The sequence below is a fragment of the Erythrolamprus reginae genome, chromosome 2 (assembly GCF_031021105.1).
Source record: "Erythrolamprus reginae isolate rEryReg1 chromosome 2, rEryReg1.hap1, whole genome shotgun sequence".
Lineage (NCBI taxonomy): Eukaryota > Metazoa > Chordata > Lepidosauria > Squamata > Dipsadidae > Erythrolamprus > Erythrolamprus reginae.
Window position 1 is genome coordinate 171,738,480 of NC_091951.1, and position 24,547 is coordinate 171,763,026.

General features: G+C 45.1%; 1 protein-coding gene across 6 annotated transcripts in view; it reads right to left on the minus strand.

Moving 5' to 3' along the window:
* Positions 1 to 16,135, minus strand: part of MCRS1 (microspherule protein 1) — a 37,166-nt gene extending 21,031 nt beyond the window's left edge. For 2 of the 6 annotated variants that reach the window (XR_011558099.1, XM_070740428.1), the window contains exons 1-5: positions 16,018 to 16,135; positions 9,894 to 10,023; positions 7,453 to 7,591; positions 6,552 to 6,710; positions 4,458 to 4,567 (exon numbers count right to left, since the gene is read on the minus strand). Coding sequence is in view for 3 of the 6 variants with exons in the window: in XM_070740428.1 (XP_070596529.1) it covers positions 4,458 to 4,567; positions 6,552 to 6,710; positions 7,453 to 7,591; positions 9,894 to 10,003 (518 nt within the window). In the remaining 3 variants the exon portion in view is untranslated. Of the gene's footprint in view, positions 1 to 4,457; positions 4,568 to 6,551; positions 6,711 to 7,452; positions 7,592 to 9,893; positions 10,024 to 15,889 lie in introns of all 6 variants that reach the window. The other 4 variants (XR_011558100.1, XM_070740429.1, XR_011558098.1 and 1 more) reach the window with 3 other exon arrangements.
* Between the last annotated feature and the right edge of the window lie 8,412 nt (positions 16,136 to 24,547).

Consider the following 24,547-nt stretch of genomic DNA (forward strand, 5'->3'; position numbering starts at 1 on the left):
TTATGTAAATCAGGAAATGACCAGTTTCAATGAAAACAACCAGTTCTGTCTAGTGGGGAACCGGATGACACAGCCATGCAGCAGCAGGAGCCATGGTTGCAAAGGAGCAAGCCGTCTGGAGACTCTTTATTCTCTCCTTGGCTGGAGAGTTTGCTTCTTCCTCAAAGAGAGAGGAAAATGTAATTGCTTGATCCAATTTACAAGAATCAGATCAAGCAGCCAGTTCACACCGTGTGGTATGGAAGAAAAGATCTCGGTTGGCAATGGCACCTGCAGTGAATTGAAATGACACCCAAGTGATGACACATGTGCAGTCACATCTATTTGTCATCTATTCTCCCTATCGACAGTCATGAGAGGTGGGTAGGCAACACTGCTTCTCAACAGCTGTGAAACTGCACATAAAATGGGAGAAAGGGTGGGGATTCTTCCCCATATAAATCTCAATGAATCCTCACTGGGGTTCTCTTTCCCACCAAGAGAAATTAAAGGAGTAGCAGAACCAGTTATATTGAAAGGAATGGGGCAATCCCTCACCAGACAATCACTCCCATATAATAAGGGTGGCAGAGAGAGACCTAATATATACACTGCTCAAAAAAATAAAGGGAACACTTAAAAAACACAATACAGTGATCCCCCGGGTATCGCGACCCCGATCATTGCGAACGGGCTAAATCGCGATTTTTAAACCCGGAAGTCAAAACACCATCTGCGCATGCGCGCCCTTTTTTTTATGGCCACGCATGCGTAGATGGCGCCGGGCAGATCAGCTGCTGGGCGGCTTCCCTGGGTCTTCCCCCTCTTGCTGGCGGGAGGGCGAGCATCAGCGAGGAGTTTCCCCACCGCCCACGCAAACTCCTCGCTGCCGCTCGCCCGCCCTTCGCCCGCCCACGCCGTTCGCTCCCCCTCTTGCTGGCGGGAGGGCGAGAAGCCCCCCCCCCAGCACCCGCTCGCCCGCCCGCCCTTCGCCCGGCCACCCGCCGTTCGCTCGCTGCTCGCCCGGCCACCCGGGTTCGGGGGGGTGCTGGCAAGCCCCCCATGCCGGCGGCGACGTTTTAAAACAGCCGTGCGGCTTCCCAATGAGTCCCGAAGACAAACGCGGAAGTTCGCCTTTGACGTTTGTCTTTGGGACTCAGTTGCGAAGCCGTGCGGCTGTTTTAAAACATCGCCGCCGGCATGGGGGGCTTGCCAGCACCCCCCCGGACCCCCAACCCGGGTTTGGGGGGCTACTAGGAAGCCCCCCATGCCGGCGGCGACGTTTTAAAACAGCCGCGCAGCTTCGCAACTGAGTCCCGAAGACAAACGTCAAAGGCGAACTTCCGCGTTTGTCTTCGGGACTCATTGGGAAGCCGCGCGGCTGTTTTAAAACGTCGCCGCCGGCATGGGGGGCTTCCTAGCAGCCCCCCAAACCCAGGTTGGGGGTCCGGGGGGGTGCTGGCAAGCCCCCCATGGCGGCGGCGGCGTTTTAAAACAGCCGCGCCGCTTCCCAGCTGAGTCCCCTTCCCAGGAACCCCAATCTTCGGCTCCTCGCTAGCGCTGCGGAAGTAAAAACACCATCTGCGCATGCCCAGATGGTGTTTTTACTTCCGCAGCGCTACTTCGCGAAAACCCGATCATTGCTAGGGGTCCTGGAACGGAACCCTCGCAATGATCGGGGGATCACTGTATAACTCCAAGTAAATCAAAATTCTGTGAAATCAAACTGTCCACTTAGGAAGCAACACTGACTGACAATCAATTTCACATGCTGTTGTGCACATTCAACTTTGCACAGAACAAAGTATTCAATGAGAATATTTCATTCATTCAGATTTGGATGTGTTATTTGAGTGTTCTCTTTATTTTTTTGAGCAGTATACTTTGCTACATGGCCACAAATAACCCTTCATTCCAAGGCTCTGCTTGAAAGTAGACCCCATTAAGTCAAAATGATTAACTTCCAAATAAGAACACATAGCAGAGGGACTCAAGTTTAGTTTAGTTTAGTTTAATCAGATTTGTATGCCGCCCCTCTCCGCAGACTCGGGGCGGCTCACAACAACAGCAATACAAGACAAATCCAATATTAAATTAATTTTAAGAACACCACAAGTTAAAAACCAATCATACACAATAGAATACCATACACAAATTTTATAAGCCTAGGGGGAAGGAACATGTCAATTCCCCCATGCCTGACGACAGAGGTGGGTTTTAAGGAGCTTACGAAAGGCTAGGAGGGTGGGGGCAACTCTGATATCTGGGGGGAGTTGATTCCAAAGGGTCGGGGCCGCCACAGAGAAGGCTCTTCCCCTGGGTCCCGCCAAACGACATTGTTTAGTTGACGGGACCCGGAGAAGGCCAACTCTGTGGGACCTAACTGGTCGCTGGGATTCGTGCGGCAGAAGGCGGTCCCGGAGATATTCTGGTCCGGTGCCATGAAGGGCTTTATAGGTCATAACCAACACTTTGAATTGTGACCGGAAACTGATCGGCAACCAATGCAGACTGCGGAGTGTTGGTGTGACATGGGCAAATTTAGGAAAGCCCATGATAGCTCTCGCAGCTGCATTCTGCACGATCTGAAGTTTCCGAACACTTTTCAAAGGTAGCCCCATGTAGAGAGCGTTACAGTAGTCGAGCCTCGAGGTGATGAGGGCATGAGTGACTGTGAGCAGTGACTCCCGGTCCAAATAGGGCCGCAACTGGTGCACCAGACGAACCTGGGCAAACGCCCCCCTCGCCACAGCTGAAAGATGTTTCTCTAATGTGAGCTGTGGATCGAGGAGGACGCCCAAGTTGCGGACCCTCTCTGAGGGGGTTAGTGACTCCCCCCCCAGGGTGATGGATGGACAGATGGAATTGTCCTTGGGAGGCAAAACCCACAGCCACTCCGTCTTATCCGGGTTGAGTTTGAGTCTGTTGACACCCATCCAGACCCCAACAGCCTCCAAGCACCGGCACATCACTTCCACTGCTTCGCCGACTGGACAAGGGGTGGAGATGTAAAGCTGGGTATCATCTGCATACTGATGATACCTCACCCCATGCCCTTGGATGATCTCACCCAGCGGTTTCATGTAGATATTAAATAGTAGGGGGGAGAGGACCGACCCCTGAGGCACCCCACAAGGGAGTAACCTAGAGGTCGACCTCTGACCCCCCACTAACACCGACTGCGACCGGCCAGAGAGGTAGGAAGAGAACCACTGAAGGACAGTGCCTCCCACTCCCAACCCCTCCAGCCGGTGCAGAAGGATACCATGGTCGATGGTATCGAAAGCCGCTGAGAGGTCAAGAAGCACCAGGACAGAGGATAAACCCCTGTCCCGGGCCCGCCAGAGATCATCCATCAGCGCGACCAAAGCAGTTTCCGTGCTGTAGCCGGGCCTGAATCCTGACTGCTGAGGACCTAGATAATCGGCTTCTTCCAAGGACCGCTGGAGCTGGAGCGCCACCACCTTCTCAACAACCTTCCCCATAAAGGGAAGGTTGGAGACTGGTCGATAGTTGTTGAGAATGGCTGGGTCCAGGGAAGGCTTCTTGAGGAGGGGGCGCACAAGTGCCTCCTTGTAGGGATCCGGGAAGGACCCCCTCCCCAAAGAAGCGTTGACAATCTCCTGGACCCAGCTCCGTGTCACCTCCCTGCTGGCCGAAACCAGCCAGGAGGGACACGGATCCAGTAAACAGGTGGCGGAACTCACAGCTCCAATGGCCTTGTCCACTTCATCAGGTGTCACCAGATCAAACTCTTCCCAGACAGGTGGACAAGTACGTGCCCCAGTCACCTCAACTGACTCGTTGTCAGTCGACTCTGTATTCCAATTGGAGTCGAGGTCCGCTCGGATCCGAGCGATTTTATCAGCGAAAAACGTGTTAAAATCCTCGGCACTACTCTGTAAGGGCTCCCCAACTCCCCCCTGATTAAGAAGGGAGCGGGTCACCCTAAACAGAGCGGCCGGGCGGGATTCCGCTGATGCAATCAAGGCGGAATGATACACGCATCTTGCCGCCTTGAGCGCCACTTTGTAAGTCTTAACATGTGCTCTTACAAGTGTTCGACTCAAGTTTTCACCTCCACAGGCTGGTAATAAAGGAGATGGCTTCGCACTTGTGCCCTCTGCTTGCACAAATGGAGCTTCACAAACTTGTGGACTTGCCTGCTTGCCCACCACTTGCATGGCCCGGTTCCTAACTGGCCACTGCCTGGTACTGGGCCACAAACCGGGGGCTGGGGACCCCTGATTTATAGGATCTTCACAAATCAAAGTTCTGTGGAAAATAGACCAACATACATTTGTCTTTCAGCATAGCCGGATGTTTGCCTCCCCTAAGAGAGTGATCTGCTTTTAGTCCCCATTGGTAGTGGCTCAGGATGCCACCTGCCTAATTTTGGAAACAAGAAGAGTGGGAGCCTTCCCCACTGTCCTCTCCCTTTGAGAATCAGGAATATGTATGAATATGACCAAACTTACTTGGAAATCACAGGATCATAGAGGAGCGCGTACCACCGCTCCTGGATTTCCCGCAGATTAAAGCGACAGCTGAACTTCACTCCCAAGTGCACAGAGGTCAGATCATTGGTCTTCAGAGAGAAAGAAAAAAAGAGGTCTCAGGTCTAGGGTGGGCAAAACAGCCAGGTCTGAGTCAAGTAAAGGAAGGAAAGAAAAAAGGAAAAGAAAAAGAGGGAGAGGGAGAGAGGGAGAGGGAGGGAGGGAGGGAGGGAGGGAGGGAGGAAGGAAGGAAGGAAGGAAGGAAGGAAGGAAGGAAGGAAGGAAGGAAGGAAGGAAGGAAGGAAGGAAGGAAGGAAGGAAGGAAGGAAGGAAGGAAGGAAGGAAGGAAGGAAGGAAGGAAGAAGCTTCCAACACTTTGAGTTTAAATGAAACAGAAGCCACAAAAGAATAAGGCAATCAAAAACTGATAACAAAAAATTGCTAGGGAGGAATGGATGTTTTTAGAAAATCAATATATTTCTGTAGCTATGGGGGACTGAATCAGGTCACTGGCCCGTCAGCTTCAATACTGGTTCTACAGGAAGTCCTTGGCTTACTAGTGCAGTGATGGAAAACCTTTTTCCCCCCGCTCAGGCGCCAAAAGAGGATACACGTAATAGTGCGCACGTGTGCCCACACCCATAATGCAATGCCCTCCCTCCCACACATGCGCACAAAGCTTGCGCTGCCACCATGCATGCGCACAACCACCACCCCGCACTGCCCCCGCCCCCCGCCCCCGAGCATGCACACAGGCCTCACTGAAGCCTCCGGACTTCCGGTAGGTCCATTGAGCTGTTTTTTGCTCTTTCCAGGATTCAGGAAAGCTGAACTCCTGAAGCCTGGGGAGGCCGAAAACGGCCCAACCAGAAGTTTGGAAACAAACTTCCAGTTGGTCCGTTGGGCCATTTTTCACCGTCCCCAGAGCTTAGGGAAGCTTCCTGGAGCCTGTAGAGGGAGAATATGGCTGAAAATCTGAAAATCAGTTGGCTAGCACGCACATGCGCAGTGGAGCTCACCTAGGGCAACACCTCATGTGCCTTCAGATATGGCTCCGCATGCCACCTGTAGCACACGTCCCATAGGTTTGCCATCACTGTACTAGCATAATGGTTCCTCCCAATATTGTTGTTAAGAAAATGTGGTAGCCATAAAGTGAATGCAGCAGTCCTAAAGCAAACACAGTGTTTGCTATGGAGCATTTTCGCTGAAAACTGGAAGTAAGTGCTGGGTATTGGAAAAACATTGTAAAATACAATTATGTGACCACAAGACACTGAAAATGGCAGTCAATGCAGGCCAGCTGTCAAGCACCCAACATAGGGTTCCTGTGTTAGACATGGGGAGGGAGGGGTCCACCATAGATTTGGTTGCTAAGCAACTGGTTGTAAGTTGAGGACGGCCCGTTCTAACTGGAAGAAGCACACGTTAAAAAGAATTGCACCAGAGTACCTCCGGAACCGCCTGCTACCGCACGAATCCCAGCGGCCGATAAGGTCCCACAGAGTTGGTCTTCTCCGGGTCCCGTTGACTAAACAATGTCGTCTGGCGGGCCCCAGGGGAAGAGCCTTCTCTGTGGTGGCCCCGGCCCTCTGGAATCAACTCCCCCCGGAGATTAGAACTGCTCCCACCCTCCTTGTCTTCCATAAACTACTTAAGACCCACCTATACCGCCAGGCATGGGGGATTTGAGGCATCTTTCCCCCAGACTTATTATAATTTATGTTTTGTATGTACATGCTGTTTGGTTTTTAATTATGATAGGGTTTTTAGTTTTTTAATATTAGATTTGTGCCATTATATTGTTTTTATCATTGTTGTGAGCCGCCCCGAGTCTTCGGAGAGGGGCGGCATACAAATCTAATAAATTATTATTATTATTATTATTATTATTATTATTATTATTAATCAGGAAGAGGGTGAGAATGACCTCCATATTTGGAAGAGAACTGCTTCGGAGCCTCATGTAAGCTATTCTAGTTTTCCTGACTTCCAAAGGTTTTAAATAGCCTTTCTAATCCATGGTGAATAAACATCTGGAACACGTGTTCTCTAACCCTAAGCTCATTCCACTACCTGAAGCACAGCATTGATCAGCAACAGATCATCGGTGGGTTTCCAGCGGCCCAAATCCTTGGTGACCTGCAAGGGCTGCTTGCTCTTCTTCATCCGTTTGGTGAGGCTGGGATTTGGGACAGGGCTTGGAGTGACAGGGGTTGAGATGGATTTGGACACCTGAAGAGGCAGAGTGGGAAAGTGAGACGGAATCGCAACAGACACAACAGAGAGAAAAACCAAAATACACTGCACCACCACGGTTCATATATATATGTAGCGTATCTGTCAGGCTATTGTCAGGGGCAGTTTGGCCTGTCATACCAATCAAGGCCACCTTGACCTGCTCTCCATTTGTCCCACTCAAAGACACAGTACATCATTGCAAGAGACGGCAGGTGTCAATCCAGGATATCTGGCCAGTTGTAGCAAAATGGAGGTGGCAGAAACAGGGCAAGGGAAGAAACAGGGGAAGATTATTTCATCTACTCAAAGAGTCTTCTGAATTCAGAAGGCAACCAGGAATTGGAAGCTTACAAGAACACAGGAATCTAACTTTACCTGGCGGGTTGGCTTATACCGTGAAAGAGGATTTCAAACCAGCCCAGGCTTTTAGAACATGTCAGTCACAGAGAAAGAAAAGAAGCTACATCTAAAGTAATTACCAGTCAGACATACAATTGAATTGGGGGGGGGGGGGGGGGACGACAACAACTAAAAGGCTGGGCACCATTATTTTTCAATACGTTCCTACGTCTTTAAGTTATGCACGGGTGTTTTGCACTGGAATGTGGATTCAATAAAAGAGTCATAGTCGTCTTTACGGTAAAAGTGTCTTGTGCGCGACGTGGAGAACAATAAGGGGATTTCTGAAGGCCCTCTCCCAGGGAAACACAATGGTGCAGATCAATCACTGACTCACCTTCTTCTTTTCACTAGAAGATGGCTCACTGCCAGAGCAGCGTCCCGGCTCCACCCCGCTGGGGCCTTTGGCCCGGCTGGATGATTTGGCAAGGCTGCTTTCTACCAGCTCATCATCAAATTTCTTCCGCTTGATGAACCTAGAATGGTGAACATCCGCATTGCCGTAATCTCAAGGAAACAGCTACCCCCCCCCCCCCCTTCATTACTTTCTTTAACAACAGGGAGTCATGGGTGACTTCAGTGGGCATTCTTTCACTTTAACAGAATTGTCTTTTAAGAAAAGTTGTATGTGCGTAGGGCATAATCCGTCATAATAAGTCAACCAGCACTTTAACAATTGTACGTTTGCATAACTATCCTGTATCACTTGGCTGATTAATATGCAAATCACATGCAATTATTTTACTGTCACATTTTTGCAGTAATTAAGAGCAGCCATTATTTCCAGTTAGCTTTAATAAGAACTTGAGACTAAGACGGTTGGTGTGGAATTCTAGTTAGTGCTGATTGGAAGCAGTGATTGTTTCAGGTTAAAACAATACGTTTAATCATGGGAAGGCTATTAGCTATTAGCTGTGGTTAAGAATCTGCACAGGATATGGGATAAAATGCTCTGAAAGGACTTAAATGCACTACATGAACATGTCTCTGTAGACAAAAGGTTTGAGACATATTTTATTAATTTACATACACAGATCTTGGTCCTTAGGGCAATAGCATCTAGGCCATTTGACCCCATGAAATGTACTGAAGAAAAATGAAATGCTGTTTTCTAATCAGCAACAATAATGAGCCGGGGTGGTGCAGCAGGTAGAGTGCTGCACTGCAGGCCACTGAAGCTGACTTGTAGATCTGAAGGTCAGCGGTTCAAATCTCATTACCGGCTCAAGGTTGACTCAGCCTTCCATCCTTCTGAGGTGGGTAAAATGAGGACCCCGATTGTGGGGGCAATAGCCTTGCTCTGTTAAAAAAAGTGCTATTGCTAACATATTGTAAGCCGCCCTGAGTCTAAGGAAAAGGGCGGCATAAAAATCGAACGAACGAACGAACAAACAAACACAATTATTCTCTTTGCTTTTATAGAATTAACAATTAAAGTTAGATACCACTTCACAGTGCTTTCCAGCCATCTCTAACCAATTTGCAGAGTCAGCATATTGCGCCCAACAATTGGGGTCCTCATTTTATCGACCTCTGAAAGATGGAAGGCTGAGTCAATCTTGAGCCTGGTGAGCATTGGAACTGCTGGCAGTAGGCAGAATTAGCTTGCAAAACCGCATTCTAACCCCTGTGCCACCTCGGCACATTTTTTGTTCAAAAAGAGAACAAATATGGTCACTTCTGGTATAGTTTATGATGCCTAATATTCCATTCGTTCTCTCAATTAAAGGAATACCAAGAGAAACTGCTACGTTTGGATTGAAAACCAGCAGGAGGCCACAGTTTGATTAGAAAAGCCTTTGGCCAACCTCCTGGCTGAATTGGTGCAAATTAAAAGGAAGCAAGCTGCTTTGTGACTGCTGCAAAAGTTGCAACTGCAATAGGTTTTACACTCAAAAAGACCATCCATTCTGAAACATCCTTAGAAAACAATGGTTTCGTTACATCTGTATATGATAAGAATCCAATCTATTTAACTACACCAGAGGTCTTCAAACTTGGCAATTTTCAGACTTGTGGACTTCAACTCCCAAAATTCTCCAGCCAGGAGAATTCTGGGAATTGATGTCCACAAGTCTCAAAGTTGCCAGGTTTGGGGACTCCTGAACTATACATTAGCTCAGCGATGGCTCTTTTGGTTCACATGCCAAAAGGAAGGGGTGGTGGTAGGTGTGCTAGCATGCCTGCACATGCCCACACCCCTTCCCTCCCCCCTGTACTGCCCCCATGCATGCGCACAGGCCTTATTGAAGCCTGGTACATGAAAAAAATGCCCAAACAGGCAAACCAGAAGATTGGGGAAACGGTTTGCCGTTGTGCTGGGGTTTTTTTGCACTCTGGATGGTTCAGGGAAGCTTCCTGAAACTCTGGAGTGCAAAAAACAGCACAACATCAAACCGGAAATGTGTTTTTCTGAATTTATGGTTTGTCCGTTGGGTGATATATATTTTTTTGCCTCCGGGGCTTCAGAGAAGTTTCCCTGAAGAATCCGGAGAGCGAAATGGCCTTTCCCAAGGGCGAAAATCAGCTGACCAGCACGTACATGCACGCTGGAGCTGGCACAGGGCAAAGCCTTGCATGCCCTCCAATATGGCTCTGCGTACCACCTGTGGCATGCGTGCCATAGGTTTGCCATCACGGCCTTAGCTCTTGTTTCCAACAAACATCACATTTCTAAATTTCAAATTCTCAACTCTCCAAAAACAAGATTCGTTGGAAAGTCAGATCTCTTCCATTTTCCTGGATCACCTTCCTTCCCAACCATGTCCGTCACAGTACCTGGATGAGCTCCGGCGTTTTGGAATGGCCCCCGATACTTGCGATGAACTCCTTTTTTGTCCTGCTAGAGACTCTTCGTCTTCGGAGCGGCTAGCTGTACCCGACGCCATCGGTCTGGAATCCAAAGTGTCTGCCACAGAGACAGAAGGACAGATTCAGTGCCTAGTGGTAGCTAGGTCTGAGTGGATCTCACGTTGCAACCCTATTAGCTGATGCAGAGGGAAGCGAAGGAAAGCACTTTTGCGCAAACGGTTGGTCTCTAACCAGCAGTCTCAAGAAGTCTAAAAGAAATTGTATACAGGTCATCCTCGACAATTCATTTAGTGACCATTCAAAGTTACAACAGCCCTGAAAAAAAGTGATTTATGACCATTTTTCATACTTGTGACCTTTGAAGCATCTCCATAATGTGATCAAAATTCAAACTCTTGGCATATGATTCATACTTATGATACTCGCTACGCCCCAAGGTTCAGCAATTACCTTTTTGCAACCTTCTGACATTCCCATGGCACTAAGTGGGGCAGCCCTGAAGATCCAAAGAAAAAGATGTCCCCCTGGGATGATACAATGTTAATGGAGGAAGCCAGATTCACTTAACAACTGGGTTACTAACTTATCAACTGCTATGATTCATTTGTGGCAAGGTAGGCCATAAAATGGTGTAAAACTCACTTAGCAAATGTCTCACTTAACAACAGAAATGTTGAGCTCAATGGTGGTTGTAAGTCAAGGACTAGCTATACTTGGAATATATAACTTAAAAGCAAGCTAAACGCCTGTTTTATTCTAATATATTTTTGCTTGGGAATATACCATCATTGATTTCAGAGGAAAATATTCTAATCCAGTGATGAAGAATATTTGATGCCAAAAGGGTGTGCGTGCCCACGATAGCATGCACACATGTTCCCACACCCATAATGCAATGCCCTGTGCATGCGCACAACCCTCTGTACTTCCCCCCATCCCCGTGCATGCACAGAAATCTCACTGAAACCTCCTGACTTCCAGGAGGCCCATTGGGCTGTTTTTTGCTCTCCCCAGGGTTCAGGAAAGCCTCATGAAGCCTGGGAACGGTGAAAAATGGCACATCGGACCAACTGGAAATTTGGAAACGAAACAGAAGTGGAGCTGTCCTACTACTTACCTTCAGATAGTTGCAACCACGCCTCTCACACCTCGGCCCATTGCTTCTGCAGCCGGGAAGGCTCTCCTGAAGGTCTGTGCAGCTGATAAAATTGCTCCAGATTGATCCGGAGCGCTGTTATCGGCTGCAGAGGCCTTTCAGAAAAGCCTTGCCGGCTGCAGAAGAAATGGGCCAAGGTGTGGGAGGCCTGGCTGCAACTGTCCAAAGCCAAAGAAGTTCTTGAAAACCTCTGACAGCAAAAAGGAGGCTTGGGGTGATGCGCACAAGTAAACTATCTGGCTCTCCTGAAGTTTGGGGAGAGCAAAAATGGCCGAACAGAAGGCTGAAAACCAGCTAGCCAGAGCACGCTGGAGCTGACATGCGTTCCCACCGATATGGCTGTGTGTGTGCCATAGCTTCACCATCACGGTTCTAATCTAAATAATATGCCTCGGTACTGCAATTAGTATTACACAGAAGGCATTTTCCATCAAGACAGTTTTTGAGGAAGGTAACAGTAGACATGAGCATTTAGGTTATTGTTCTGCTTGGTTGCCAAGAGCATCTACAGTCCTTGTTCAGCAACCACAATTGGTTCTAGAGACTCAGTCATTAGGTAAAGTGGTTGCTAAGTGAAAATCACTTATGACTGCGAAGGTTATTTCAACCTTCCTTTGCTTTACATGGTCAAAACGATGAAAACCCCAAACAGTCTGGCGAGCCAAACACAACATCAGAACTCTTTTCACAAAGAAGCCAGGTAAAAGGGCAAATCTTATAGCTCTCCCCACCATCCCAATTCCTGCCCTTTGGAATGGTCAACCTGGCACTGGGATAGTTAACAAGGAGAGAATTGATATTAGTGTTTACATTCATTGGAGAGGAATCAGACAGCGCACAGGTACTCCTTGAGTTACAACCAGTCACTTGGCAACCTTCAGAGTTACAATGGAATCACTTTGGGGCTATTTACAACCAGGATGCCGAGAGTTGGGCCCTCCCTGACAATCACAGGACTGAACTTTGGTCATTAAGCCACATAATCACATTTATGGTTAGAAATAGAAATAGCATTTAGACTTAGACTTCACGGCGCTTTACAGCCCACTCTCAGTGGTTTTACAGAGAGTCAGCCTATCCCCCCCAACAATCTGGGTCCTCATTTTACCGACCTCAGGATGGAAGGATGAGTCAACCTTCAGCCTACTGAGATTCGATCTGCCAAACTCCTGGCAGCCGGTCGGTAATCAGCAAAAGTAGCCTGCAGTACTGCACTCTAACCACTGCACCACCGAGACTCTTGCAGTGGGGTGCTGCAAACCAGGCGCTACTTCTTTGCAGCACCCCACAGTGCAAAAATTGGAAGCAAGGACTCTTGCTAAAATCTGCCCTTACTCCCAATTCTCAGCAAAACTGTGCCCATAGGGACCATTAGCCACTTAACGACCGCAGTGTGTGTTTAAATTGCGGCAGACACTTTACAACTGTCAAAATGTACAACCTTGACAGGCAGTTGTAGATCGAGGAGTACCTGTAAAGCTGGCGGACACAATGGAGAACAAGCACCGGAAAAAATGAGCTAGATCTTTTGTTTGCCAGCTGACCAAAGAATTGCTTAGAATAGCAGCCCAGTAGTGGGCTGAGACCCACTGCCGGGCTGTGGCGTATTTGCAACTGGGCCATGTGAGTGGTGCGCTGGCCTGGCATGTGTGCCCAACCCAACTCACGCCGGGCCCCAGCATTCACATTTCCATTTGCCTGAGTGCTCACAGCTTCCTCTCATGCGAACGGCAGGTTGCTCACACAAACGCTGCTCCGCATGTGTGCGCACACCTGCCCCTCTCACAAAACCCATCTCCCCTTTCTCCCCTCCTACTGCGCCAAGCCGCCAACCTGGAAAGGTTGGGGAGCTCTGGCTTAAGAGTTTGAAGAAAATCCTTAGTGTGATTAAGGTCACCTCAATGCCAGGCAGAACTGAGCTTGTTAACTTGCATCTAGTGCTTTTTAGGGACCCCACAGCGCTCTAGAGCAGTGTTTGCCAACCTTGGCAACTTGGAGATATCTGGACTTCAACTCCCAGAATTCCCCAGCCAGCAGCAAACACTGCTCTAGAGAAAAGCAGCTCAGGAAGAGGGAGGTTGTTCAGGCCAGTGGCTCCCAATCTTTTGGCCACGAGGGATCCCTTCTGTAAAGTTTTTTTCTGCAGACCAGAGAGAGTGTGATTTTATGTGCTGCCTGCATCCCACAGATGGCATTTCACTAGTTTCCGACATGTTGCATACCAGTACTGGTCCACAGACGGGGGTAGGGGGTGGGGGTTGGAGATTCCAGGTTTAGGCAATGTCTCCACTTGTGGGGAAAGAGGAGAAAACAAATGGGTCAAGCACAGCTCAAAGCCTGCTGATTGACTGTAATGATGATCACTCGACTAGCAAAGTTACTTTTTCATCACAGTTATAACTGCAAATGGTGACTGTCCCAGATGTCACAAAATCAGGGCTATCTGTACACTCAGTTTGGAACTCAGCCTTTGGACCAATAATTATCTTTTAGTTCAACTTTTTTTCCAGTTTTATTGTTGTAATAAAATGAGAGTGAGTTCTACAAACACTATCTGTGAGTTCATAAAAGGAAAAAGAGTGATGCTCTTGAGCTACTCCTGGTGACTTCACAGATACATGAAGTTGTTTATATGTGAATGTTGTTTATCTAGCAACACAGTATGAAAGCAAATTGCCACTTTTCTTCTTCTAAGGTATTTTTTTTAATTTCCTTTTTTATTTTGGGGACAACTTTGGGACAGTCTTTTTGTTTCCTATCCAAGTATTAACCACAGTAAGTTTGTTGGTATTTCAATATCAATTTGTTGGTTGATTTATATGAACCATTGCTGCCACTTGTTGGGCCAATTAAAAGCTCAATTTCTGACTTTGTTCCTGTTATTTCCTTTGTAACAATACAGAAGTGGTTTGCCTGTTTAATTTGTACAACTTGGGGATTTCTGGATAGTGGGTCTGGATACAACTCAGGGATTTCTCTCATCCACTCTGCTGTAACTCCCAAAAGAAAAATAGGATATCAGTATAATACAGAATAAAATGATACAATATTCAGGCACAAAGTGGTTTAAGAGTGCTGTCATATCTGTTTCTTTTAGTGTACAAAGTAAAGTTACTAACACGACACCATTCCAATTCTGGATCAAAGGAAATACCATATCCCAACCCTGCTTAAGCCACTGATTCATTCCATGACTTTAAAAAAATATGACGAAATAAACAAGTCAATATGATAGTGTGGTACAATAGTTAGCCATAATCTTTGCTCAGAACTTCAAATGCTCTGATCTAGTTTTGGGTAACTCCCATTTTTATACTGGTGCATTCTTCTTTAATAACCTGCAGCCCTCCCAGATGTGTCAAACATCATTTGAGAGCTGTGTGCAACAAAATGACATTTTAATGTATGCCATTTAGTGTACATTCAAAGTGACAATAAGGTTCCTCTAAGCCTAAGTCTAACGTGATCAAAGAGTATAGGAATTCATTGGGAGGACATCAGGTTAAGAAAAGGATTGGTATGATGAAAACAGACATCCCAAAGCGAAGAATCTTGTTCAGAATTTGACAGTCTTCCCTAATTTAAGGCCTTCTCAATTGTCTAGTTCAGTTCTGCAATCCAACAAGACAGATACAAACTTCAGGGGATAATCAGAACTGCAGAAAAAACAATTACTGCCAACCTGCCTTCCCCATTGAGGATTGTATATACTGCATGAGTCAAAAAGAGGGCCATGAAAATATTTACTGATCCCTTGCATCCTGGACATAAATTGTTTCAACTCCTACCCTCAAAATAATGCTATAGAGCACTGCACACCAAGACAACTAGACACAAGAACACTTTTTTCCCTAAACGCCATCTGCTAAACAAATAATTCCCTCACCACTGTCAAACTATTCACTAAGGCTGCACTACTATTACTATTAGTCTTCTCATCGTTCCCATCATCCATCTCCTCCCACTTATGACTGTAACTTGTTGCTTGTATCCTTACAATTTATATTAAGATTGTTTCCTGATTGCTTATTTGAACCCTATGCAATCATTAAGTGTTGTACCTCATGATTCTTGACAAATATATCTTATCTTTTTATGTACACTGAGAGCATATGCACCAAAGACAAATTTCTTGTGTATAAAATCACACTTGGCCAATAAAGAATTCTATTCTATTCTTCCAGAAGTTTGGCCTTATAGGAATTTTATTTTTTATTTTTATCTATTGAATGTTGTCCAATACACAATGATACACAATGAAGGTAGTAGAGGACACCTTCAAGGGGGGAAAAAGAAAAGAAAATTAGAGAAGGAATAGAAAAGAGAGTATAGGATAAGATAAATCAAAGAGAGAATAGAAGAAAGATAAAGGGATAGAAGAGAAGATATATGGGATATAAGAGAGACAATAGGACAGGGGTCGGAAGGCACTCTAGTGCAGTGTTTCCCAACCGTGGCTACTTGAAGAGATCTGGACTTCAACTCCCAGAATTCCCCAGCCAGCATTGGCTAGCTGGGGAATTCTGGGAGTTGAAGTCCAAATATCTCCAAGGTTGGGAAACACTGCTCTAGTGCACTTATGCACGCTCCTTTGTGATCTAACTTATTTAGGAGACAAAACAACTGCCTCAAAAAAAGGAAAAGAAAAAAGCAGAACTATGCACAATTAATGAAATCATGCAAACAAGGCGAATTCAAATCAGCCCAAGCGAATCAGGCGGGGAGAATTTCGCCCCCGGACCAGAGAACCAAAGGAATGGGGAAAAGAAAAGGAGCGAAAGTAAGGCGCTTGCGCAGTTCTACTCACTTCGCCTTTTCGCGCATGCGCCCCCGTCCGCCTCACTCGTTTGTTTCCTGACCAAGAAGCGAAGGTGTTCTCTCTGTTTAAATCTCAACAGATCTCGAGATGTCATATAAAATCTGTAGCGGCATTACCTCACCATTCCCAATCGTTACGATAACGACAACGACGACTCCCGCCTCTCTCTAACGTCCATCTCGGAGACGCGAGACAAAAAAAAAATCCCAATAACTTCCGGGGAAAGAAAAAAAAGGAGAAATGGGGCAAGCAAAAGATCAAGTTCCGGGTCAATTGTCGCCTAGCACTACTCTGAGAGCCAAGTGGGTAAGCGGCCATCTTGGTTAAGGGCACCATTCCAGTGCTTCGACTTGCCCAGGACCTGTAGAAACCTCATTGCTTTCACAAAGACCTTTTTGGGACATCGCAATTTCGGTTTATGCCATTTGTTTCTTTTGAATGGTTTCGGCCTGCCACGGGCATTTCGATTTAAACATTTATTTTGTCAGGCTTGGAGGGGAAATACGATGGGCAGACTGGACCGTGGCTTGAATTGCTATAATAAGATGGATCCAATAAATCCATCTCAGTCTCCTTTTGCTTTGACAGCGATGTACAATTGTTAACAGAAGCTCGTGTTTCTGTCACTCTGAATATTAGTTGCAGAGGGGAAATAACTGGACAGAATTCGACTTGCTTTTGGGACTCCTTGAAAAAGTAGCAGTTGGGTGCCAGAAAACATTGCATTAATTTAATTTAATTGAAATTTAGTTTATTAAATTCATAATTTATTATAACTATAATTTATAACTAATCATTATAAATTATTATTATTATTATTATTATTATTTATTAGATTTGTATGCCGTCCCTCTCCGAGGACTCAGAGCGGCTCACAACAAATTACAATGTCACAAATCCAATATATTAAAAACACATTAAAAACACATTATTAAAACCATACAACTAAGACAGACCATACACAATTCGACCATAGCTTTAGCATAGCCTAGTTAATATCTATGCATTATTTGGAATTAAACAGTTACCAAACCTCAGTCCAGGCATTGGATGGAGGGAATGGCTCATTCTGGGATAAATGTGATTAATATTTATATGTATTTATACGTTAATGTGTAGATATATCCATATGTATGTTTAGAGCATATCTACATGTGTGTTATGTATGTGTACACTTTTCAGAGCAGGCAACAGGATTTTGTTTTTTAATGTGTGCCAGTCCCATAGAAAAGAAATGACAATAAAGGTTATCTAATTGGAAGCAAAATAATAATAATAATAATAATAATAATAATAATAATTTATTAGATTTGTATGCCGCCCCTCTCCGAAGACTCGGAGAGGGGCAGCATACATAAAACAGTGTACAAATCCAATTTAAAAAAATATAATTTAAAACCCTTATCTTTATATTTATGGCACAAACATAATTAGCCATCACAGCATCTGAATATATGGATCATTAAATTTTGGAAATTGTGATTCTTAAGCAAGAAACATGATTCTGAGTTATATTCATTTTATGCCATGTGTTATGAAAGGCTAGTGTTAAAGTTTGGGACTTTGCAATTCATCCAGAGAGTACATCAAGTCGATGTCCCTCCCGAGCAGTCCCATGGGGTAGTAATTTGGGTACATTTCAGTCACCAAAACGCCTGGGGTCAGTCTTTTTTTAAAATTATAGATTGATTCATTATTCTATAATTGATCTTTATTTAAATATATATATTGGTACTCTATAGCAATTAGAGAGGGAGCAAAGCTATCAATGACATAGCAAGAGTGGAAATGTGCTTGCTGTTTCTGTTACTGTTAATGAAAAATGGGTATAATTTATTATGAGTAAGAGTTATAACATAATATCTAATTCATTGCAGATGTGCACACTGGGTGGCTTATGTGCCAAGAACTCAACCTGTTAGTCAACTTGATTTGAATGCTGACTGCAACTTTTTAAAATATAAGATTTGTTCACCTGAAAATATCAAGATTTGTATTTGTATTAATGTTTGTTTGTATGTTATGTTTATGTCTTTCTTTTTTCTATAATGCCTTTTTAATATATATATTTTAATTAAAAATGTTTTAAAAATATAACATTTGTTAACAGTAGCAAAGCTGACATAAACTTAATAGGCCTCCTATTTTATGTACTGTATTTTTCGCACTATAAGGGGCACTCGCCCCCACAAAGTGGGTGAAAATGTCTGTGCATCTTATAGAGTGAGGCAGGTTGGTGTCACCGCTGCTGCCATTCACCATCACCGGGGAACGCTGGAGCCTTCACTGCTGAGCAGCTGCTCAGTGGTTGGATCAGCCTCCCAGAATACTGCCAATCAACTGTTCTAGGCTCCGGGGACCCTGCTGCCGATTGCTGCAACTGATCACTGCCAAATGGCAGCTGCAGCAAACAGTGACCGAGGCAAACGGCTGCAGCAGTGATCAGCGGCAATAGGCGGCAGCCGACAACAGCTGATTAGCAGTATTTTGGGAGGCCGATCCAACTACCAATCAGCTGCTCAGCAGCAAAGATTCTAGTGTTTCCCAGTAGCGGCAGCAGCTCAGCTCAATCGACCGGTGGTGGGTGCAGCCGGGCAGAGCTCTGACGAATCACGTTCTGAGGGTACGATAACATGCTGAAGATGCATGAATCCCAGATGGATGCTGGGAGGCAGAGACAGATTTTTTTCCTTTGTTTCCTCCTCTAAAGCTAATGTGTGTCTTATGGTCTGGTGCAGTGATGGCAAACCAATGGCACACGTGCCACAGGTGGCACACAGAGCCTTATCGGCCAGCATGCGAGCCATTGCCCTAGCTCAGCTCCAATGTGCATGTGTGCATTGGCCAGCTGATTTTCAGCTCTCATGGAGGCTCTGGGAGGGTGTTTTCGGCTTCTGGAGGGCCTCTGGGGGTGTGGGAGGGTGAAAAATGGGCCTACTGAGCCCACCAGCGGGAAACCAGCTGTTTCCAGCCTCCATAGGGCCTCCGGGGAGCGGGGGAGGCTGTTTTTGCCCTCCCCAGGCATTGAATAATGGGTGTGGGCACTTGTGCATGATGCAATAATGCGCGCAGACATGTTTTCGGCACCCCAGGAAAAAAAGATTCACCATCACTGGTCTTATAGTGCAAAAAATAACCATACCCTTCTAGGATTTGAACTTGGACTCCTTGCCTTGTTTAGGCAGTGCTTTTACCATCTAAGCCACAGTTTCTCCTCCCTTTATCAGCTGAGCCAGGGAAAGATTGAAAGGAAAAAGGAAGCTCCCTCCTGTATTTCGGTGTACCAGGTGACTGGACAGAGAAACATGTAATCTTTCCCCGGCTCAGCTGGCTTAGAGAGTAAAAAAACTGCCTAGCAATGAAAAAGCAACCCAGGTGTGAATCCTAGAAGGGTATGGGTAGCTGATGAGAGCTATACAGCTTGAAATACAGTGTTCCCTTGATTTTCGCGGGGGATGCGTTCCGAGACCACCCGTGAAAGTCGAATTTCCGTGAAGTAGAGATGCGGAAGTAAATACACTAATTTTGGTTATGAACAGTATCCCAAGCCTTCCCTTAACACTTTAAACCCCTAAATTGCAATTTCTCATTCCCTTAGCAACCATTTAGATCAGAGGTCCCCAACCGCCGGTCCGCGGACCGGGACCGGGCCGTTGGGGCTTTTCAGCCGGTCCGCGGCGCCAGGGCCCCCTCGGCCTTTCCGCACCACCAGCGGCGCTCCCCCCGCCAGCCAGCCAAGCCCCGCGCCCGCCGGAACCGGCTCCTCGCTCTCCCCCCGCCGCCCGCCGCGTTTGCAGGAGGTGGGGAGGGTTGGGCGGCCCGCCAAGGCCAGGAGGGACGCCGCTGCCCCCCCTTCCCTCTCTCCGCCCGCCGCTGCGCCTCCTTGACGCCGAGAGGAAATGCCGGCAAAGGCTTTCCTCAGCGGAGGCCGGCGAAGGTGATATTGAATGTCGGGGGAGAACGGGTGGTTGCGCGCGCTCCCTATCTCCCTGCTAGCCCACTCGGAGTATTCAAAATAAGAAAAACCTTTGCCGGCAAAGGCTTTTCTTATTTTGAATATTCCGAGTGGGCTAGCAGGGGGATAGGGAGAGCGCGCAACCGCCCGTTCTCCCCCGACATTCAATATCACCTTCGCCGGCCCCGCCTCTCCTGCAAACCCCCTTGCTGAGAGCCCGGGGCGAAAGTGCTCTCGCAAAGGTGAGGCGGGCAGGGCGTGCGCGCGTCTTCGCTGAGAAGAACGGAGAGAGAACGAGAGTGAGTGAGAGCAACAGACAGCAAGATAGAGAGAAAGTGAGAAAGAGAGAGTGAGAAAGGGGGGGAGAGAAAGAGATAGCAAGAGAGAGAACAAGAGAGAGAAAGAGCGTGAGAAAGAAAACAAGAAAGAGTGAGAGAGAGAGAAAGCAAAAGAGACAGAAAGAAAACAAGAGAGAGAAAGTGAGAAGAAGAGAGAAAGAGGGGGAGAGAGAGAGAAAGAGAGAGGGGAGAGAGAGAAAGAGGGAGAGGGAGAAAGAGAGAGGGAGAGGGGGGAGAGATAGCAAGAGAGGGAGAGAGGGAAAGGGGGAGAGAGGGGGGAGAGAAAGAGAGAGGGAGAGAGAGAGAGAGGAGATAAAGGAAGAGGAGAGAGAGAAAGGAAGAGAAAGAAAGAAAGAGGGATAGAAAGAGAGAGAGAGTGAGAGATGCTCAGTGAGCCTTTCTTTGAAGTTGCCTTTCTTTCTTTCTCTTTCTTGCTTTCTTTCTTGCTCTTTTTCTTTCTCTCTTTTACCTTCCCTTCCTCTATTTCTTCTTTTCTTTCTCCTTCCTACCTTCTTCCCTTACTCTCCCCTTTCATAAGTTTCCTTGCTTCCTTCCTCTGTTCCTGTCCCTTCCCCCTTTCTTTCTTTCTTTCTTTCTTTCCTTCCTTTCCTCCCTCCATTTCTTGCTTTCCTTTTCCTTCCTCCCTTCTTTCCTCCCTCATTCCCCTCTTTCACTCCTTCCTCTCTTACTCTCCCCTTTCACACCTTTCCTTGCTTCCTTTGCACCCTTCTTTTGTTCCTGTCCCTTCCCTCTTTCCTTCCTTCCTTCCCACCCTCCGTCCATTCATTCACCCATTCCTCTCTTGATCGCCCCTTTTACGGCGCCGCTGACAGCTAGCTCCCCCCCCCCCCACCGGGCCATGGAAAACTGGTCTAGCTTAAAGCCGGTCCCTGGTGCAAAAAAGGTTGGGGACCTCTGATTTAGATTATTACTCACCATGTTTATTTATTAAAGTTTATTTTAAAAAATGTTTTTTAAAGGCAGACAAAGGTTTGGCAATGACATGATGTCATCGGGCGGGAAAAACCGTGGTATAAGGGGAAAAAACCGCAAAGTATTTTTTAATTAATATTTTTGAAAAACCGTGGTATAGACATTCCGCAAAGTTCAAACCTGCAAAAATCGAGGGAACACTGTAGATCTATACTAGTCTCCCTTTATTTCTTTATCAGTTCTTTGCAAGTTTGGAAAAATATGGTTTGTATCTGGCTGGCCCCTGGAGCCGGGCTGAAAGGCAAAAGGAAGCAGTATGCTCCCTCCTATATTTAGGTATACCAGGTGATTTGACAGAAACATATACTATATGTTTGATTTTCTGTTGAAATCACCCTTCCTTTTCACCTATCAGTAAAAATATGTATGTACACACACATACACAGGAAACACAGAGTATTTTTTGGAGTATAAGATGCACCTTTTTCCTCCCTAAAAGAAACTGATAATTTGGGTGTGTCTTATACTCTGAATGTAGCTTCTCCCCCCCCCCACCCCGAAGGTTTTTTTTCCATCCCTAACTAGGTGCTAACAATCTTCCCAGCTCTTACCTTGCAGGGTTTTTCATTGTTATTCTCTGCAAATAATGTTTTCCAAGCCGTAAGTCTTTGCAGGTTTTTTTTTCATTGCTCTACTTGTTCAGAATGTTTTTTCCTGCCCTAACCAGGTGCTAACAGTGTGTCCAGCTCTTATCAGCTTGCAAGCTCTTTCATTGTTACTCTTTGCAAAGAATGTTTTCCAAATCCCAAGTCTTTACAGTTTTTTTCCATTGCTCTACTTGCTCCTAATGTTTCTTTCCAGGTGCTAATGATGTTCCCAGCTCTTCCGGGCTTGCAAGCACTTTCATTGTTACTCTCAGAATAATGTTTTTTCAAAGCCCTAACGAGGGGATAAAATAATGTGCTGAAACTGACCAGACTAAGGACGCTAGCCAGATGAATATCAGGTAAGCCGATTCTTTTCCTTATTTTCCTCTCCAAAAACTAGGTTCCGTCGTATACTCCGAAAAATACAGAGAGAGAGAGAAGGAGAGAAAGAGGAGCCTTTAAAAAGAATTTTAAAATTTCATTTTTTCTTTTCTCTCTCTAAAACGCCTGGTAATTCATTAAAATAAATTTTGCTGATGCCTTGTCCATATGCTGTGAGATTTAGTCTTTATTTCTTCACAGCATCCTCTAGGACTGCTGCCATTAAACCTTTAAAGCTTGCAGCTTTTGTTAAACTATTATTATACACTGTAGTCCTCTTTTGCTTACACAGAATGTTCTCAATATTTAAGTCAACCAATTTGGGAAAAGCAGCTATGGCAAAAACAAACTATTTTTGCACCAAGCTGCCATCAATTTGTTTTTTAGAAATATGGATTTTTAATGATAGCCATTTCCCAGGTCTATGCTCTGTAAAAAAGGTTCATTGACTCATCTACTCATGAAAGATATGGCAATTTTACTAATTTTTCTTGAAATTAAGGGTGGAGGTTTAATCCTGTGATAACTGCCAGGGTTAATGTTCAAACTAAGCTAAAGCCCATTGTGGGAGTGATAGTTTGTTCTTCAGCTAAAAGAATCAGCTAGCATTATAAAAATTATATAAACCCTGTTGATGATAACAATTTGCAAATTCTATATCCCTGAACTGTACATCTGCTATGCTGTCTAGGGTTGCGATGTCATCCTGATGTTGTATACCCTAAAGCATCAATAATGAACTTTTCAACTGTTTTGCTTCCTTTTTTGCCATAATAGCAATCATAAATTTGAAAAGAGATCTAGTGCTACCGCAAAGTAGACACAATGTATCTTTTTATACATTAGGTATTATATACATCATATTAGTCTAGCAGTTAAGATGCTGTTGGCAGTTTGAGACCCAAGCACCAAAAAGTGATGGGGGTAAAATACACTGCTCAAAAAAATAAAGGGAACACTTAAACAACACAATATAACTCCAAGTAAATCAAACTTCTGTGAAATCAAACTGTCCACTTAGGAAGCAACACTGATTGACAATCAATTTCACATGCTGTTCAACTTTATACACATTCAACTTTATACAGAACAAAGTATTCCATGAGAATATTTCATTCATTCAGATCTAGGATGTGTTATTTGAGTGTTCCCTTTATTTTTTTGAGCAGTAGACCTATCAGTGGTTCTCAAAGCATAATCCTTAGACAAGCAGTGCTCTGCCTCAGTTTTCCCACATTCACTGACAAGAACCTGTTCCTGACCAGCTGCCTCCTGTTGTACACTAGAGGGTGAGACTTACATCCAAAACATAGTTTCAAAGGGATTTTGAATAGGAATAGGAAGCATGCCCTTAATATTTCCTTGTTTTGTTTTATGTATGGTTTGCTCGGGTTGTATGATTGTTTTTTAATAAGGGTTTTTAAAACTGTTTTAATATTGGATTTGTATATGATGTTTTTGCTTGTTGTGAGCCACTCCGAGTCCTCGGAAAGGGGCGGCATACAAATCTAATAAATTATTATTATTATTATTATTATTATTATTATTATTATTATTATTATTATACACTTATGAAGCTATAATCATCATTTTATTCACCAAAATAATCATCAGCTCCTATGATTTTAGAAAGTCAAAATCATGGGAGGCAGTCTTTAATTTGGAGATCTCCACATTTTCTGAATCTAAAAAGTGGGCATCCTTCAGTTTGCTAAGCACTCTTTTAAGCAACGTTTTTGTAAGCTTCATTGTTTGAGAGATTCAATAGTATCCCCTATCCAGTGTTTATGTATACATACATACATACATACATACATACATACATACATACACACTGTACATACGTGTATGTGTGTGCGTGTATGTATTCAGAAATGAAAGAAATCAAGATGGCTACACATGTACGTTACTCGTGGGAATGCACTGCAGGATGGAAGTGTTTTGCTTTAAAAGAGTCTTCAGAGAGGGGCGGCATACAAATGTAAATAATAATAATAATAATAATAATAATAATAATAATATATCTAGAAAGGTGACTAAATTCTGTGCCATGGCAATGATGGATATGAACATGATATGGGTGTGTTATCTTGCTCTGAATTTTTGCCTAAATATTTTGTATTTTAACAGTTTTCTTTTCCTTTTTTTGGTCTACAAAAATCTTTAATTCAAAAAATAAGGAGGCTTAAACCTGCTCCATCATTCTTTTGATAAGGGACATAGCTGGACCACCATCACCCCCACCAAAATACTTTGAAGATCATCCCTTTGCCCTGAACAGGAGGCATTTGAGCTGCTTTACAAAGTGTTCTGAAGTTTTTGAACCACTTCTGAGACCAGGCCTGGCTATTTAGAAGTCTCTCCTTCCATCTGTCTGGTCTTAAATCCCGTT